Below are 14,951 nucleotides of genomic sequence, written 5' to 3'. Positions count from 1 at the left end.
CCAGGAATGGTGCTCTGACGCACTTGGGTGCGTGTGCAAGTCGCGCGCTTCGTCTCCGGTCTCCGCCACTAGGAGGTCACGTGACCAACGGTCACAGTGGGGGGCCTCCTCCTCACGTAGTTGCTCGAGGGGTCCGGGATCCTAGGGTCCGACCCCGGGGTGTGTAGCCTGGTTCATTGTGGTGGGTAAACAATGAAGTCCCGCCCCCCCCCCCACAAGTTTAAAGGTGTAGTGTAGATCTAATATCTAGTGGCATCTAGAGGGACTATTTTTCAGAAATTAAACAATTTGATTTGATTTGAAGTATGAAGTAATAAGTAATTTTGAGATAGTGGTTAATCCCATGAAATGAACAAACATTGTGTTTTCTTCACCTTAGAATGAGACATTTATATCTACGTAGAGAGGGGTCCTCTTCCACGGAGTCCGCCATCTTGCACCGCCATCTTGCTACAGTAGCCCAGAAGGGACCTATATAGAGAGGACACATATTAAATGTTTAATCTTAATTGCTATCTTACTTGTAAAGTTTGATAGGGGTTTTACAGAATAAATAACTTCCCCTCTCCACATGCTAACCGCAGCCACTGAGCTAACGTTAGCACGGTGGTTAGATTCGGGTTGCGGGTTTGATTCCGGGATGTAATCACAGGAGCAATGGGTCTTGCTCGTTCTCTTGCCTCCAGGCCTAAAACACACCAGGTGGAACACATGTTGGTGTTGGATGTCGGGCAGGAGCTGCAGTGCACTGAGCGGTTTCACACAAAACTAAATTATTCTTTACTGTTTTACGAAAAACTTATCTTTTGAATTGACAAACATCATATGTGTAAAACGTTCCACAATTCATTCTGGATCAATAAATGATTTGTGTCTCGCTTGGGCCTTCATAGGTTTTTATGAAATAAGGTCCCAATGAGGGACAGTAGAGCGGTAGTTAGACTGAGGGCCAATAAATTAGATAAAACAACAGATGCAAATGTAAAATAAAATAAAAAATAAATAAATATGACCAATAAATACAACTATGAACACATTCAAATGATTATTAAAACTAAAAATACCAAATTATATGAATAGACGGAACACCAGTCCAGTGGGAGGACCCCTCGCCGTCCCGCCCACCGTACGCCCGGTCCCTGGGATCTGAATCCTCACCCCACCGCCCACCATACGCCCAGACCCTGGGATCTGAATCGTTCCAGCTGGGAAACATGTCGCTGCACTTCGGAGAGGAGGAATTTGACAGCGCATGGAGGGAGCTGGACGAACCGCAGCTGGAAGGAGGCTGGGAGCTGTTCACCGAGAACATGGGTGTCAAAATATACCGGCTCCTCGACAAGGTAAAGTGAGCTTTGAGGGGGAGAGAGGAAGGCACTGGGGCGGCGGTCTGGTGGATACGATCAGAGATCACACTGTATGATTGAGCTGTCAGATACTGATCGATCTCCACGTGTGGATGAATGGTTTAGCGATGGAGAGATCAGGCGTCGTCGCTTTACGCATTGAAACGACCTGCGCGATAACGGTATTCTAGAATGGGTGATCGCATTTCGTATGTTTCGCATGAAACACTGATGGTTGCCTAGTGGTCAGACTGGGGAATATGCGGAAGCTGCAAGTCCACGCATGCACGCAAACCAGTTCCCCTGTCAAATGATGGCATCTTCTAAACCGCAAACCAACCCTCATGTCATAAAGATATGGGACCATCTATGTCTCTAGGCTGATGCTGACATACCGTTGCAGATTTAGCTTATTCAGATTTCATAAGAGCAGGACACAGGTTGCAGATAGGGGGGTGGTTTAGGATTAGTGGGGCTGGACAAGTATTAGTAAAATCACTGCAAAAAAGCACAGCAAGGGGATTATCTTTCAAATGCAATGAAAACAAATGTTAACAGAATTCATTAGCAAAATAAATACGATCGAGCAAGGCAAGGACACTTTATTTATAGCACTTTTCATACACGAGGCAGACTCAAAGTGCTTCACATAAAAACATAGTCATACAATAAAACAATAATAAAATAAAGGTGAAAAAAAAAAGTGAAAAAATGCATTGCAGAAAATGTGCAAAAGTGCAATATATTTAAGATTTAGCAGAAAGCTAAAGTGAACATAAAAGGCTGGTGCAGAGAAAGTTGAACCACTAACACCGGCGGCAGATAATACTTAAGGATTTATCCATGTAGGCCTACTGTAGGGGCCCCCACCGCCACTGAACTTTAACTCCGTTAAACGGAGAACCTTTACTCCCTGCTCGCAGGCGACGGGCCTCTACGAGTATAAGATCATAGGCGTGTTGAGCGCCTGTCCGGCCCAGCAGTGTGCGGACGTCTACATGGACCTGGGCTACCGGAAGCAGTGGGACAGCTACGTCAAAGGTACAACGCCCCGCCCCTTTACACCTTCAACGGTGTTCTTATTATTATAAAACAAAACAAAAAATTGCGATGTGGCTAACCTGCAATCTATTAAACCTCTGATCACCCCGCCATTCCTGATTAGATTAGATTATGTTTTTGAGTTGGAATAATTTTTTTTTTTTTACTACTGGCCAAACGCATTAAAAAAACGCATAAAAAACAAACAAACGTGATTGCAGCCTAAATATAGTTTTTCTTTGCGTGACCATGGCTTTAACTGCCAACCTTTAGAAACACTATTATATCATGTAAATACATCATTTACACATTAATGGATTCAGTGGGTCACTTTTGTGACCCTTTTGCTATTAAGGTAGTGTTACATCTTCTATGAACAAGCACTTCTTTCTATCAGTCAAGTTAGTCCCATTCTACCCCACCCCACACAGTTTGGTCCCCTGACAAGCACCTCCAGCTGTGATCTCCTCCTAGTGCTTGGCCCTTTTTAAAGAGACCGGCCCCTATTGTACCAGCAGGTATTATGTTGATTCAGCCCCAAGCTACCAGTCTACCCAGTGGATTTACTGTAAGCAAAGTAGACTATTACAACTGGTGGGCAGATCAACCCATCACACACCTGAACACTTCCACATGTGATGTCACTAGCGGCTCGGTTCTGAACTGGCTTGTCAGGGTAAATCAACATGGCACCTGGTGGTGTTCACTAGTGTTTCAACTTTTTAGGTTCACAGCAATCCATCTTTGACAGAAGTAGAAAAATAGTCCATCATTCCACTGCTTGTCTCGCTCTTCAAACTCATATGGAGGTTGTTACGTTGTTAGCAAGAACCACATGTACCCAAGTGACATGACAATGAGTTATGATTACTGTACCATCTGAACCCTGAGAGAGAGAGAGAGAGAGAGAGAGGAGAGAGAGATGAGAGAGAGAGAGAGAGAGAGAGAGAGAGAGAGAGAGAGAGAGAGAGAGAGAGAGAAGAGAGAGAGAGAGAGAGAGAGAGAGAGAGAGACGGGGGGAAACAGACAGAGAGGGGGGGTAGACAGACAGACAGAGAGGGGGGGAGACAGACAGACAGACAGGGGGGGAAACAGACAGAGAGGGGGGGAGACAGACAGAGAGGGGGGGAGACAGACAGACAGACAGACAGACAGAGAGGCTGACATAAAGGCAGAGTGCCTTTGCCCCGTGCGGGGGGCTGACCTTAGGCGTGGTGAGCTCCAGGCTGATGTGCGTGACGGGCAGCGGGGCGGAGGACAGCATGGACAGGATGACCACCAGCACGTCAGGCCGCTCCGCAGGGGGGGTCCCGGGCGAAGTGGAACAGGACCCGCAGGCTGTGGCCGTCAAACACCGTCACAGGGAGGAGGCTGCCTGGAGGGAGGAGGAGGAGGGGGGGGGGGGGGGGGGGGGGGGTGGGGAGTGAGGAGGAGGATGGGGGGGGGGGGGGGGGGGGGAGTGAGGAAGAGTCTCAGCTCTCGGCTGGACCACTATTTGTTAATATTGAGCACCTTTTTCACAATACAATACGTGTCTGTTGTTTGCCGCCTCTTAGAGTACAGCCCTATGAGACTAGTGCACCAAGGGGTTTGTTTGTTTGGAGAAAGGGCTGTAGGTACGATTCAAGAGTTATTCCCTGAGTGTAATTTTTAAGAAATGGCAGAACCTTCTGTCAGCTATTAGTGAGTGAAGTGCGCTGTAGACGACTCATGACACATTTCTTGTTTCTGGTTTTGGGAATCTATCTTGTCTGTTAAAGTGTGTGAAATCCAATACTTCTCAACGCAGGTGTAATGTAGGGAGGAAGGGAGCAGTGAGGGACTTTTTTTGGGTTGTTTCATTTCAAATTCTCTGCTCTCTCTTGACAACTTTCAAACTTGACTACAGTAGCCTTGGTAAGATTGTTCCAAAAACAATCATCTCCACTTGGTTTAAGGTCAAACAACATATTCCATTTCATGTTATGGCCTGGTCTTGTTTTGAGTGTCAATATATCCTATTAAGGAGAAAATAATAACACAAGCTTGACTTTCACATTCCTTTTGTGTCAGCTCTATGAACTCATTCTGCGTCTCCTCCTCCCCCCGTTTCAGAGCTGCAGGAGAAGGACTTTGAGGGCCACAAAGCCATCTACTGGGAGGTGAAATATCCCTTCCCCCTGTCAAATCGGGACGTATCCTTATAATGCCTGGCTCATGGGATCCAGGCGATTCAGACGTCTTAGGTTAAGGATAAGATAACACTTTATAAATCCCAGACGGCAAATTTGGGTGTCACAGCATAATCATAAATAAAAAGGATTAAGAAACAAAGAATAGGTGGACTTACAATAAGTCTAATTTGTCAGAAGAAAGAGAAACAACAATCTATCGCTGTCGGTACAGTAAGGATGTTCATTAGAACCAAGTGCCAAACACTAACAATTGCTAGGTTAACCCATTTCCCGTATACAACAAATAGCAGTAGCAGCATGCAGTTATCTTGTCCTTAACCCTCTCCTCCCTCAGTACGTGTACATCAGAGAGCGACGGGACATCCAGGTCGAAGGTCGCACCATCTACGTGGTGCTGGCCCGCAGCTCCCCAACACGCCGCTGGCTGAGAAGAGCGGTGTGATGCGGGTCAACGACTACAAGCAGAGCCTCGCCATGGAGACGGATGGTGCTGGCGGCACCAAAGGTAGGAAAAAAAGATTTGTTAGAGAAAAAAACGTTGAATTTACACCAAAAAAATACAAAACAAAACACTTTTACCCCTTTTTTCCTCTAATGTAGGTCTTACTTCAGTAACAGTGATGAAATGGCATAGATTATGATGTTGACGATCATATAAGACAATTGACCGCAAATGACGTTTAAAACCAAAACAATGTGGTTTTGGGGTTCACTGGCCCTTTAAAGGATGGTGGTGGGGTTGATATGATTGGCTTTGGAAACCTGACAGACAGAGGAAATAAACAGTGTTGTTGGGAGTTCGAGCTAAGAGTAATAAACAGAAAATGTGCTCTGTTTCAGTGTTCATGAACTATTTTGACAACCCTGGAGGAATGATCCCGACCAGGCTGGTTAACTGGGCGGCTAAGGTTGGTTTGCACACTCTGTTTAAATACATCAGACTTCACTGTGGGCAGCTGGGAAGGGGTGGCTCAAACTGGGAGAGGGTGGCTCAAACTGGGAGAGGGTCTGGGAGAGGGTGGCTTGAACTGAGAGAGGGAGACTCAAACTGGGAGAGGGAGACTCAAACTGGGAGAGGGTGGCTCAAACTGGGAGGCCATAGGCCTTGTGCAGTCCAAGCTGTGGTCCACTGCTGCTTTCAATCCCCTCTCTCTTTTTACCTGACCAATACAACTAGTTAAGGTTAAGGAAGTGCCCAGAAGGGGAATCACCGGTGTCACAGCAGAAAGCACATGGTAGGACATTAAAGGGAGATTCTGCACTACCCAAAGAGGATTAGTGTCACATTGATAATGTAGAAGTATCCAGTGGAATTTGGTGGAGGCGTTCCTCCAAACCATGCAATACCATGAGTGCATACATTCTTGGCATCGGTTCGCCCCAGTGTGAACGTTTAACTGTCTTTGCCATTTACATGTTTTCATTTAGCAGACGCTTTTAATCGCAAGCGACAGTTGAGGCTGACAGTGGAGAAACTGCAACACAAAGAAGTTCTGCAGTCATCAGTCCTCTTCTTTAGAAGGGTTTCTAGACAGACTGTGTGTGTGGGTGTGTTTGTGTGTGAGTGTGAGAGAGAGAGGGAGAGAGACAAACAGCTGTTTCTCCTTGTACCATCTGGACGACCCCTCCCTCTCTCACGCCACCCACCTGGGTTCTCTCTTGGTTTATTGAACTGAGATGTGGTGCCTGATGACGTCATAGGGTTGTCGGGTCGTGTCGATGCGTGACGCTCCTTGACGTCTCTTCTCCGCAGAGCGGCGTGCCAGGTTTCCTGACGGACATGAAGAAGGCGTGCAATAGCTACGACGAACACTGCCAGAAGAAGTGAGGACTCCGGCGATTGATGCTGCAGCTGCATTTTAAATCGATAAATGAATCCGAGGAGGGTGTTTCAGGGGGTAGCGCTGGGATTCAAGGCTCCGATGGACTCCAGCTAAATTTGAATTGGCGTCCTGCCGCAGAGAAAAGGGCCGGTCTGTGAGCCAATCAAAACGCAGTATTGGGTAGTATCGCCGCCCTCAACCCAAACCAATCAGATTGTTCCGACATGCAGCAAAGCGCTGTGTTCATCAGCAGTGGGGGGGGAGGGGGGGGGGACGACGACGACGACACAACAAATACTTGTCATAATAGACAAAAGCATAGGATTTTACCCCTTTTATTCTCTTAGTGTAGGTCTTAGTTCAGTAACATTGATAAGATGGTTTGGATTTCTATGCTGACGATCATACAAATGACCACGTTCAAATCCAAAACCATGTGGTTTGGGGTTCACTGGCTCTTTCAGTGATGGTGGTGGGGTGGTTGTGTTTTGCAATATGCTGTTAAGTGGCCTGGGCATGCAAGTGAGCATGCTGGATCCATTGCCCTTTAATAAGGGTTTGTGTGAACTCAAGCACTTCCATGTTCTGTATCCCTGTGTATCCTTATCTGCATCTGTTTATATCAAATGGAATAATTAGATATTTGTATGGGAAAAGTTACATTACTTGATAAAAAAGTAGATCAGGATTTAATCTTTTTTTAATGGTAGTAAGCAAACAGTCTTTATTGTCTGGTTGTGCACTGAAAGTGAGCTTGAGAACTGGAAATTACCTCAATATTTTTTTCTATTAGAATGTATGAAATGAGGCACCATGATTCTCCTGGGTGAGCTAACTTTTACACTTGAATGAATTGGGTCGTTGGCTAGCCTGATGACGAAATTAAAGCATCAGGCCATGATTGTTTCAAGGAAATAAATTATTGTATTATTACTGTGGATGCATTGTTTTGAATGAATGTAAAAATGTTTAATCAATCTATGTGATTGTATGACAAACACTCCAATTTGTGTTATTGGTACAGTGGATTCCACCTTTAAATTGTATTTTATTTAATTATTGTCTCACAAGTTGGTCTCGTTCAGATTTATAATTTATTATACCTGACCAAGACAGCAGTATAAAAATGTCAAACATGTTTGCAACCAAAACTGAAAAATAGGAAAATAGTTAAATACAAAAAAATCAGATTCTAAAAAATAAAATGGCTGCAACCAAGGAAAGCAAAGGAATGAAAACTGAAACTTAATCGAATAGACATAATACGGATGTTGGAAAATGAATAGAAAACTGCTCAGAAGGCCTTTCAAAAATTAATAATAATAATAATGTATTTCTTGTATATTGCTTTTTAAAATACAGAGACAATACAGCAGCATGGATTTAAATGAGCATAAATAAGTTAAAATTGGGACAGAATGACTAGACAATATGAAATCTTGTAGAAGAGATAAACATTAAAGCAAGGTTGCAGAGTGGGGTTCTGAGGGAAGACTTGTAGTGGGGGAGTGAGTCCTGGATGGCTTTGGGGAGAGAGTGTGAGGAGTGGAGGGGGTGTTGGTGTCTTTCAGGAGGGCTGTGTCAGTGCGGTGGGAATATCGGAACGTTCCTGAGGAAGCTCTGGTCCTTCGAGGTCTGCAGCAGCTTGCTGTGGAGGTCCTCTGGGTCTCAGTCTCATTCCTCTGAGTCTGCCCTCCTACCCTGCGTTGGGTCGGGGCAGCAGCACGAGGGAGGTGAAGTCCAACAGACTAACAAACTGTTGAGGAAAGCCGGTCCTGCTGTGGGGACGGAGCTGGAGCTCCTGGGAGCCGTCACAGGGAGGAGGGTGCTATCCCAACTCCTCTCTGTCCTCGACTGCGACCTCCACCCACTCCTCAGTGTTCTCCTCAGTCTCCTGGCAGGGAGGAGCTCTAAGGAGTGGCTTCGTTCCTGTGGCCAGCGAACGTGTTCACTCCTGTGAGGAGTGAACGAGTGAGGGGCGCACTCAACGCGCAACTTGAACATGGCCAAACACAAGGTACAAGGTACACAAGGTACAAGGTACGAACACATGGTTTCCTTAAGCCATTGAGCCATTTTATCATTTATGATGTCCAGATGACCTGGGCTATGGACATCACTGGACATCACTTTTCTTTACCATACTTCCTTTCATTAGCTTCAGTACTATATTTCCCGAAGCCAAGTCGATCAATCAAAACCACTCGACTTTTCATCCCTTCAGACCACCACCACGTGGTCTGAAGGGTCTGAGGAGTGCAGCGTACAAGGCGATCCTCTCACCCCCTCTGGTGGTCAAAGTTGTACTCACTGCTTCTTTAATTATGGCAGAGTGGTGTATAGTTATTCAACTGATGTATTATCATGATGATGTGATATGTAATATTTTCAAACCTGCTGCTTGTATTACCAAATAATCTGTTTTGATAATTTGTCTCTTAGGGCTCTATAGGGCTTCTTTCTTGAAATGACTGCCTCCATTTTGGAAGCATAGGAGCCTTTGAATGTTGTTATGGTAATTTAGTATATTTAGTATAAAATCTTGTACTGATTTCTCAATTTGATTATGGAGAGACATCATGGTTTTTCAAATCGGCCCAGCGTTTCCAATGCCAGATGTTGCTAAACAATATCTTCCTCCTCCAAGGTCAGGGTATAGTTTCGGTACACGTTGATGTAAGACTTTAATGTACATCATCTCTCTGGAGTCCTCTCTATAGGGCAACAGAAAACCCCTCGCTGAATCCTGACGTACAGGCCATATTTGGTGATAAATCAATCTTGTCAAGTGAACCCCTATAAATAGCTTGGCCTGGCCTGAAAACAAAACACGTTCTACATAAATGAATAAAAGTGGAATCTAAACATGTCCAAATACAGATCCATTTATTTGAGTATAGAAGTAACGATTAAAATCTCCCCTTTTTTTGATGCTTTATTCACAGGAATGCCTGGGTGAAAACTCAACTCTCTTTTCCACTGCGTGTTGCTCACGAATCGAAGGAAAATATAGTTCTTGGCTTGAGCAGGCCTCTCCCTGTGATTGGTAATGCGCCGGGCTAATTAGCTTAAGAAAGTGATATAGGAGCTCACCCGCTCTGAACGACTGGTCAGATTTCCCAGGTGCCTCTCTGTCTGCCAGCCCGCCTGCGAGCCTATTTCTCAACACTGTGTGTGTGTGTGTGTGTGTGTGTGTGTGTGTGTGTGTGTGTGCGCGCAGGTGTGTGCGTGTGTGTGAGTGCGTGTGTGTGGGGGTTTATAGGGGTGTGTGTGTGTGTGTGCATGTGTGTGTGTGTGTGTGTGTGTGTGTGTGTGTGTGTGTGTGTGTGTGTGTTTGAGCTTGTTATTATTTAGTTTTAATAGTTATATTTAATAGATTCCGATATGGGAGGCCAACCTCTTCAGGGAAATCCTGCTGCTCTTTCTAAAGCTGTTTTGTTATTTTCCTTTACTCTCTCCTGTACTCTGCGTTAAGCTGTAGCCTGATGATTTTATAACCCCTTCTGATGCATCTCTGTGTTGCTCTTGCGTCCTAGAGTTTAAAAAGTTGATCTACCCATTTTGCAGATGCTTTTGTCCAAAGAGACAGGTGCATTTTTCAACGAGTATTCAAAAGACATCAATCAGTCATCTTTTTTAATCATCTTCTGCTTACTTTGCTCACTCTGTCCTGTTCTCCGTGGTGCAGAAGTTGTGTAGCTGTACAGTTATGTACACACATTGCTCTACAGCTTTATATGCTCTCATGTGCCCCCCCTGTTTCCCTGCTCCTTTGGAGTTCGACTGAGGAAGGATATTTTAATGGTCACAAGTTTAAAAATAACTTTAAAAATAATGATAATAACAGTAAAAAAGTACTTTGTTCCATAACCTGAAGTAATAATTGTCCTCAAAAGGCACTTCAGGCAGCAACAACACGCCCATCTCCTCTTAGAAGCTTTTCCCTCTCCCCTGTTTTAAAGTGGGTCACAGCATGTGTCTGTGAGTGACTGTTCTGGGGGCCCTAACTAGGCCCCGGGGCCCGGCTAGTGCATTTCACAGGGCTCCCAGCTAATGAAAGTATATTATATCCTCTCAGCCTCTGCCTGGCCCGGGGCCGCAGAAATCACCCCCGGGCTCCAGGAATCAACATGCTGCGACCTGGGCTATTTCTGGGTTGTTTCTAGGATGTGACATGATATTAGAGTCACGACGAATGGGTTTTAAACCGCTTTTCATCACTGCTGCCGTCAAGGGGATTTTAAAGTTCAGAAAAGAAAATTAAAGCGAGAAAGAAGGATCCATCGTGACATTATAATACTACAATATGACTTTCATTCATTAATCGCTCTGCACAAATATTCTCACATACGTGTGTGTGAGTGTGTGTGTGCGAGCGTGTGTGTGTGCGCGTGTGTGTGTGTGTGTGTGTGTGTGTGTGTGTGTGTGTCTGCGTGTGTGTGTGTGTGTGTGTGTGTGTGTGTGTGTGTGCTGTATTTGAGACACTTATTTTATAAGATGGACGGGCGGGGATCTCGCGAGACGCAGAACACATGATTGATGTTTCGAATTGAAACAAACAAACAAATCAACCAAAACCTGTACTGACGCACTTTATCCATCCCAGATGGGAAATTACGCTCTTCTTATCTCCACCTTCTTACGTTTCCTGAGTTAATATCAGAGCTGGGAGTTCTCCAGGGGAAGAGCAGCTCACGCAGTTAAATCAAAGAGGAGATCCATCTAGCTCCTGCCAGGAGGAGAAATACGCTCTAATTAAGTTCTGTTTTTTTTATCCCATCTAAACCGAACGCCATGTCTAAATGGAGCGTCCCCTGGCTGCGTGCAAGCGCATGGATTGGATTGCATAAGAGATGTGCACGAGCACAGCCAGCCTCACACACAGGCCCACTGAAGGCGCTCTGGCTCCTTGGACTTAATGGCAGCTATTTGTTTTCCTTGGTGTTTCTTTGCATTCATTAAAAATAATTGTGTTTTCTTCTGAGCAGACCACAGCAGAGTTACCCCCCCCCCCCCCCCCCAGCGCTATCCCCGACTCCATAACAGGCCAACATAAGCCCCGAGAGGGGGAGAGAGAGAGAGGGTGAGGAAGAGAGAGAGAGCGAGAGGGGAGAAAGAAAGAGAGAGGGGGGGGGGGGGTAGAGAGAGAGGGAGAGAGAGGGAGAGAAAGAAAGAAAGAAGAGAGAGAGGAGGTAAAGAAAGAGAGACGGGGGAGAGAGAGGGGGTGAGGAAGAGAGAGAGGGGGGGGGGAGAAAGAGAGAGAGAGAGAGCGAGGGGGGTAGAGAGAGAGGGATAGAGAGAGAGAAAGAGAGAGAGAGAGAGAGAGAAAGAAAGAAAGAAAAAAGAGAGAGAGGAGGTAGAGAAAGAGAGAGAGAGAGAGAGAGAGAGAGAGAGAGAGCGAGAGAGAGAGAGAGAGAGAGACACACACACACACACACACACACACACACACACACACACACACACACACACACACACACACACACACACACACACACAGAGTAATGTTTACCTCGCTTTACCGCCAGACCCGGGGTCCTCTTCTTTTCCATTTGTGGTTCCTGGCAGACGGCGCTGGATTCCTCCATATCTATCAGTGTAATCAGCAGGCCAGACCTGCAGTCAGCCAAGCAGCCCTGGAACCAAGCAGCCATGAACGGACAAACATGGAGTGGGCGCAGCGGCCTTTCATTTCTGGATATTGAGTAGCTGCGCAATCTCCACTTCAATCTTTTCCCTGCTTTGGTCCGATTCGAGCTGTCATCTGTCAACCGGGAGCCGGCGTGTCGTTCCTCATCGAGCCAATAGGGGGCGTGCTTGCCCTGCCACCCCGTTAACGGGTGACCGCTTTGCAAGGCAACATCTCTCCATATTCACAATCTCTCCATATTCGACCCGGGATGGAACCGGCCTTGATAGATGTGAGGTAGTTAAGCGCATGGCCACTTGACTAATGCTGTGTGCGAGCACAGTGAGATATCACCCCGGGTCCATCTCCTGTGAACAACACTGAAACAAGTATCCGCTGTGGAATGCCTCAGCTGAGATTATGTCATTAGACCCGAACCCAGCCAGGGAGAATACTCTTGGCTTAACCACAGCTGGAGAAGCCATAAACGCACAGCGGCACAGTATTTGACGATAGAGGCCTGAATACGCACCGTGGCTGTGCGCGAAAGTGGCGACTTCTAGAAACGCGTGCGTTTTTACGCAGGAATGATAAATGGAGACGTTGTTTTTTGCGGGGGCCCTCGGGCCCTTTTTCTTGGAGCACGATCTCGCTGTCTGTGATAGTTTGGATTAGAATAAATTATAGTAATAAATTGCCTGAAAATAGGATGGGAGGAGTGAGACTCACAAAAACAACTCAGATGTACCCAGCACTACTTTCAGAGTTGATGTGTGTATCGACAGGGACTCTGTGTCAGTACCGTTTGAGTTCCCAGTACTATGTGTGTTATGTTGTGTTTCCCGGTAGTATGTGTGTACATACTAATCCGACAATTTACCCCGGTGTACACAGTTCTACGTGTGTACCCCCTACTGTGTATACTCTACTCTCCTACATATATGTGTAGGCCGCCTAGCCAATAATCCCTGGTCCGGTTCACACCAGACAAGGGACAAACGTAATGGCCTCCGGTCAAATTATCTTTTATTGTGGAGTTATTGCATCTCTCCTGACTGAATGAAACCTCTGAAATAATGAGCTGAGTGAAGATGTCTGTAGGGCCAGATAGCTCTGGATCTTTCTAAAATGATAAAATGTCATTTGGAACTTTTAATCAAAAGCACTCTGGGTCCTGGCTCATTCTGGGAAGTTGTTTTTGATTCGAAATTGATAACTTTTTGCCAATCCACGTTATTCATAACCCTAGAAAGAGAGATGGAAAGAACGACAGAAACCCGATCTTTTCATCAGAATCGTGCCCCATTTTCCTCTTTAATGTCATTTTCCCTTCAGTCATGAGTAATTCAACGAGAGCATAACTGAGATTGCAGATACATTCAAATGGTAATGTAAATATCAGCCTTCTATACAGGATGGAGGGATGGACGGACGTAGGGATTAACAGAGTATTCAATGCTATTGTGGTTTAATCCTACATCTGAATAAAGATCTATAGCTGTGTTTCCCAACATGGGGTCAGGGCCCATCTTGGGGCGGCCTGGAGGGGTCATGGGAGATAACCATGGCAACTAATCATTAAGCTAGTGATGAGTCTGCTTTTGATTAATATATCAAATAGTTCAAAGGTCTCCTAAAGGCCTTCTATATACTAACAGACTTCAGTGATTCATACCTGCGTGGCCGGTTCGAATCCCACCACGGCAGGTCGTTGTTTAACCGTTGAGAGGGTGTGTGTCGACGGAGGTGCGACTTGGGGTGACTAGAATCTTTGGTCCTAAAAACAAAGTCAAAGTCCCGGAAAGGTTGTGACCCCCTGACCTCCTGGTGATAAATAGAAATGGACGCAGCATCAAACACGAATAAAACTGAAAACACAAGTTAAACCTGCAGTTGGTTGCCATCAATCCACGTTTACATTTATGGGATTTTGCTGATGCTTTTTTCAAAGCAACATACAACCATTCAGTCACACACCGACGGCGGAGTCAACCACGCAGAGCGACAGCCAGATCGTCGGTGAGCAGTGAGGGTGAGGTGTCTTGTTCAAGAACACCCCGACACTCAGCTAGGAGGAGCCGGGGATCGAACTAGCAACCTTCCGTTTACCAGTCAACCCACTCTACCTCCTGAGTTACTGCCGCCTCCAATCCACCCCAGGGCGATCAGCCCTCCAGTCGGATCGATGTGCCGATGTGGGTCTGGAGGAGGTCTCTCTGTGGTCCTCCCGCCCTGCGTTGGTTTTTCCGTGGCCCCGGAACATTCTTGCGTGGCGCAGACGACTCTTTAAAGAGAGATGCTTGTTGTTCTCTCACCGGGGGCACGGAGCCAGCAGTAAACCCAACTGTGAACTGAAACGCTTTTCTATAAAGCTCCCAGCGGCAACGGCCCTAGTAAAGAAAAGTGCTGCTTGGGGGACGGGGGGACGGGGGGGACGTTTAGAGACTAATAAACTCAGAGACACAAATACTTCAAATGAGCTGTCTCGTTGGAGCCCGGGGACTGATTTACTGACTGCTGGAGTCAGAGCCAAATGCATGAGGGAGACTGAGGGGGGGGGGGGGGGGGGGGGGGGGAGAGAGACTGGGGAGAGAGAGACTAGGGGAGAGAGAGACTGGGGAGAGAGAGACTGGGGGGAGCGAGGGAATGATTGAGTGAGAGAGACACTGGGGGAGAGAGAGAGAGAGAGATGAAATGTGAGAGACTGACAGGAGAGAGAGGGAGCGACTGAGTGAGAGAGAGACTGGGGGAGAGAGAGGGAGTGATTATGTGAGACACTGACGGGGAGAGAGCGGGTACGACTGAGTGAGAGAGACTCTGGGGGAGAGAGAGGGAGCGACTGAGTGAGAGAGAGAGACTGGGGGAGAGGGAGATGGAGTGAGGGAGACAGATGGGGATAGAAATAGAGAGAAAGAGATGGAGACACTGAGGTGAGTGA

At 46.4% G+C, this 14,951-nt stretch overlaps 1 protein-coding gene across 1 annotated transcript; it reads left to right on the top strand.

The window, feature by feature from the left end:
* The first annotated feature begins 1,199 nt into the window (after nucleotides 1–1,199).
* pctp (phosphatidylcholine transfer protein) lies at nucleotides 1,200–7,311 on the top strand. The gene is given in 7 exon segments (XM_084488307.1): nucleotides 1,200–1,343; nucleotides 2,270–2,387; nucleotides 4,482–4,561; nucleotides 4,896–4,965; nucleotides 4,968–5,066; nucleotides 5,402–5,469; nucleotides 6,315–7,311. Coding segments are annotated over 7 exon segments (639 nt in total). The 5' UTR covers nucleotides 1,200–1,214; the 3' UTR covers nucleotides 6,390–7,311.
* Nucleotides 7,312–14,951: the final 7,640 nt, after the last annotated feature.

Source organism: Micromesistius poutassou, assembly GCF_964030765.1.
Source record: "Micromesistius poutassou genome assembly, chromosome: 1".
Lineage (NCBI taxonomy): Eukaryota > Metazoa > Chordata > Actinopteri > Gadiformes > Gadidae > Micromesistius > Micromesistius poutassou.
This window is presented reverse-complemented; position numbering and strand designations above follow the sequence as displayed.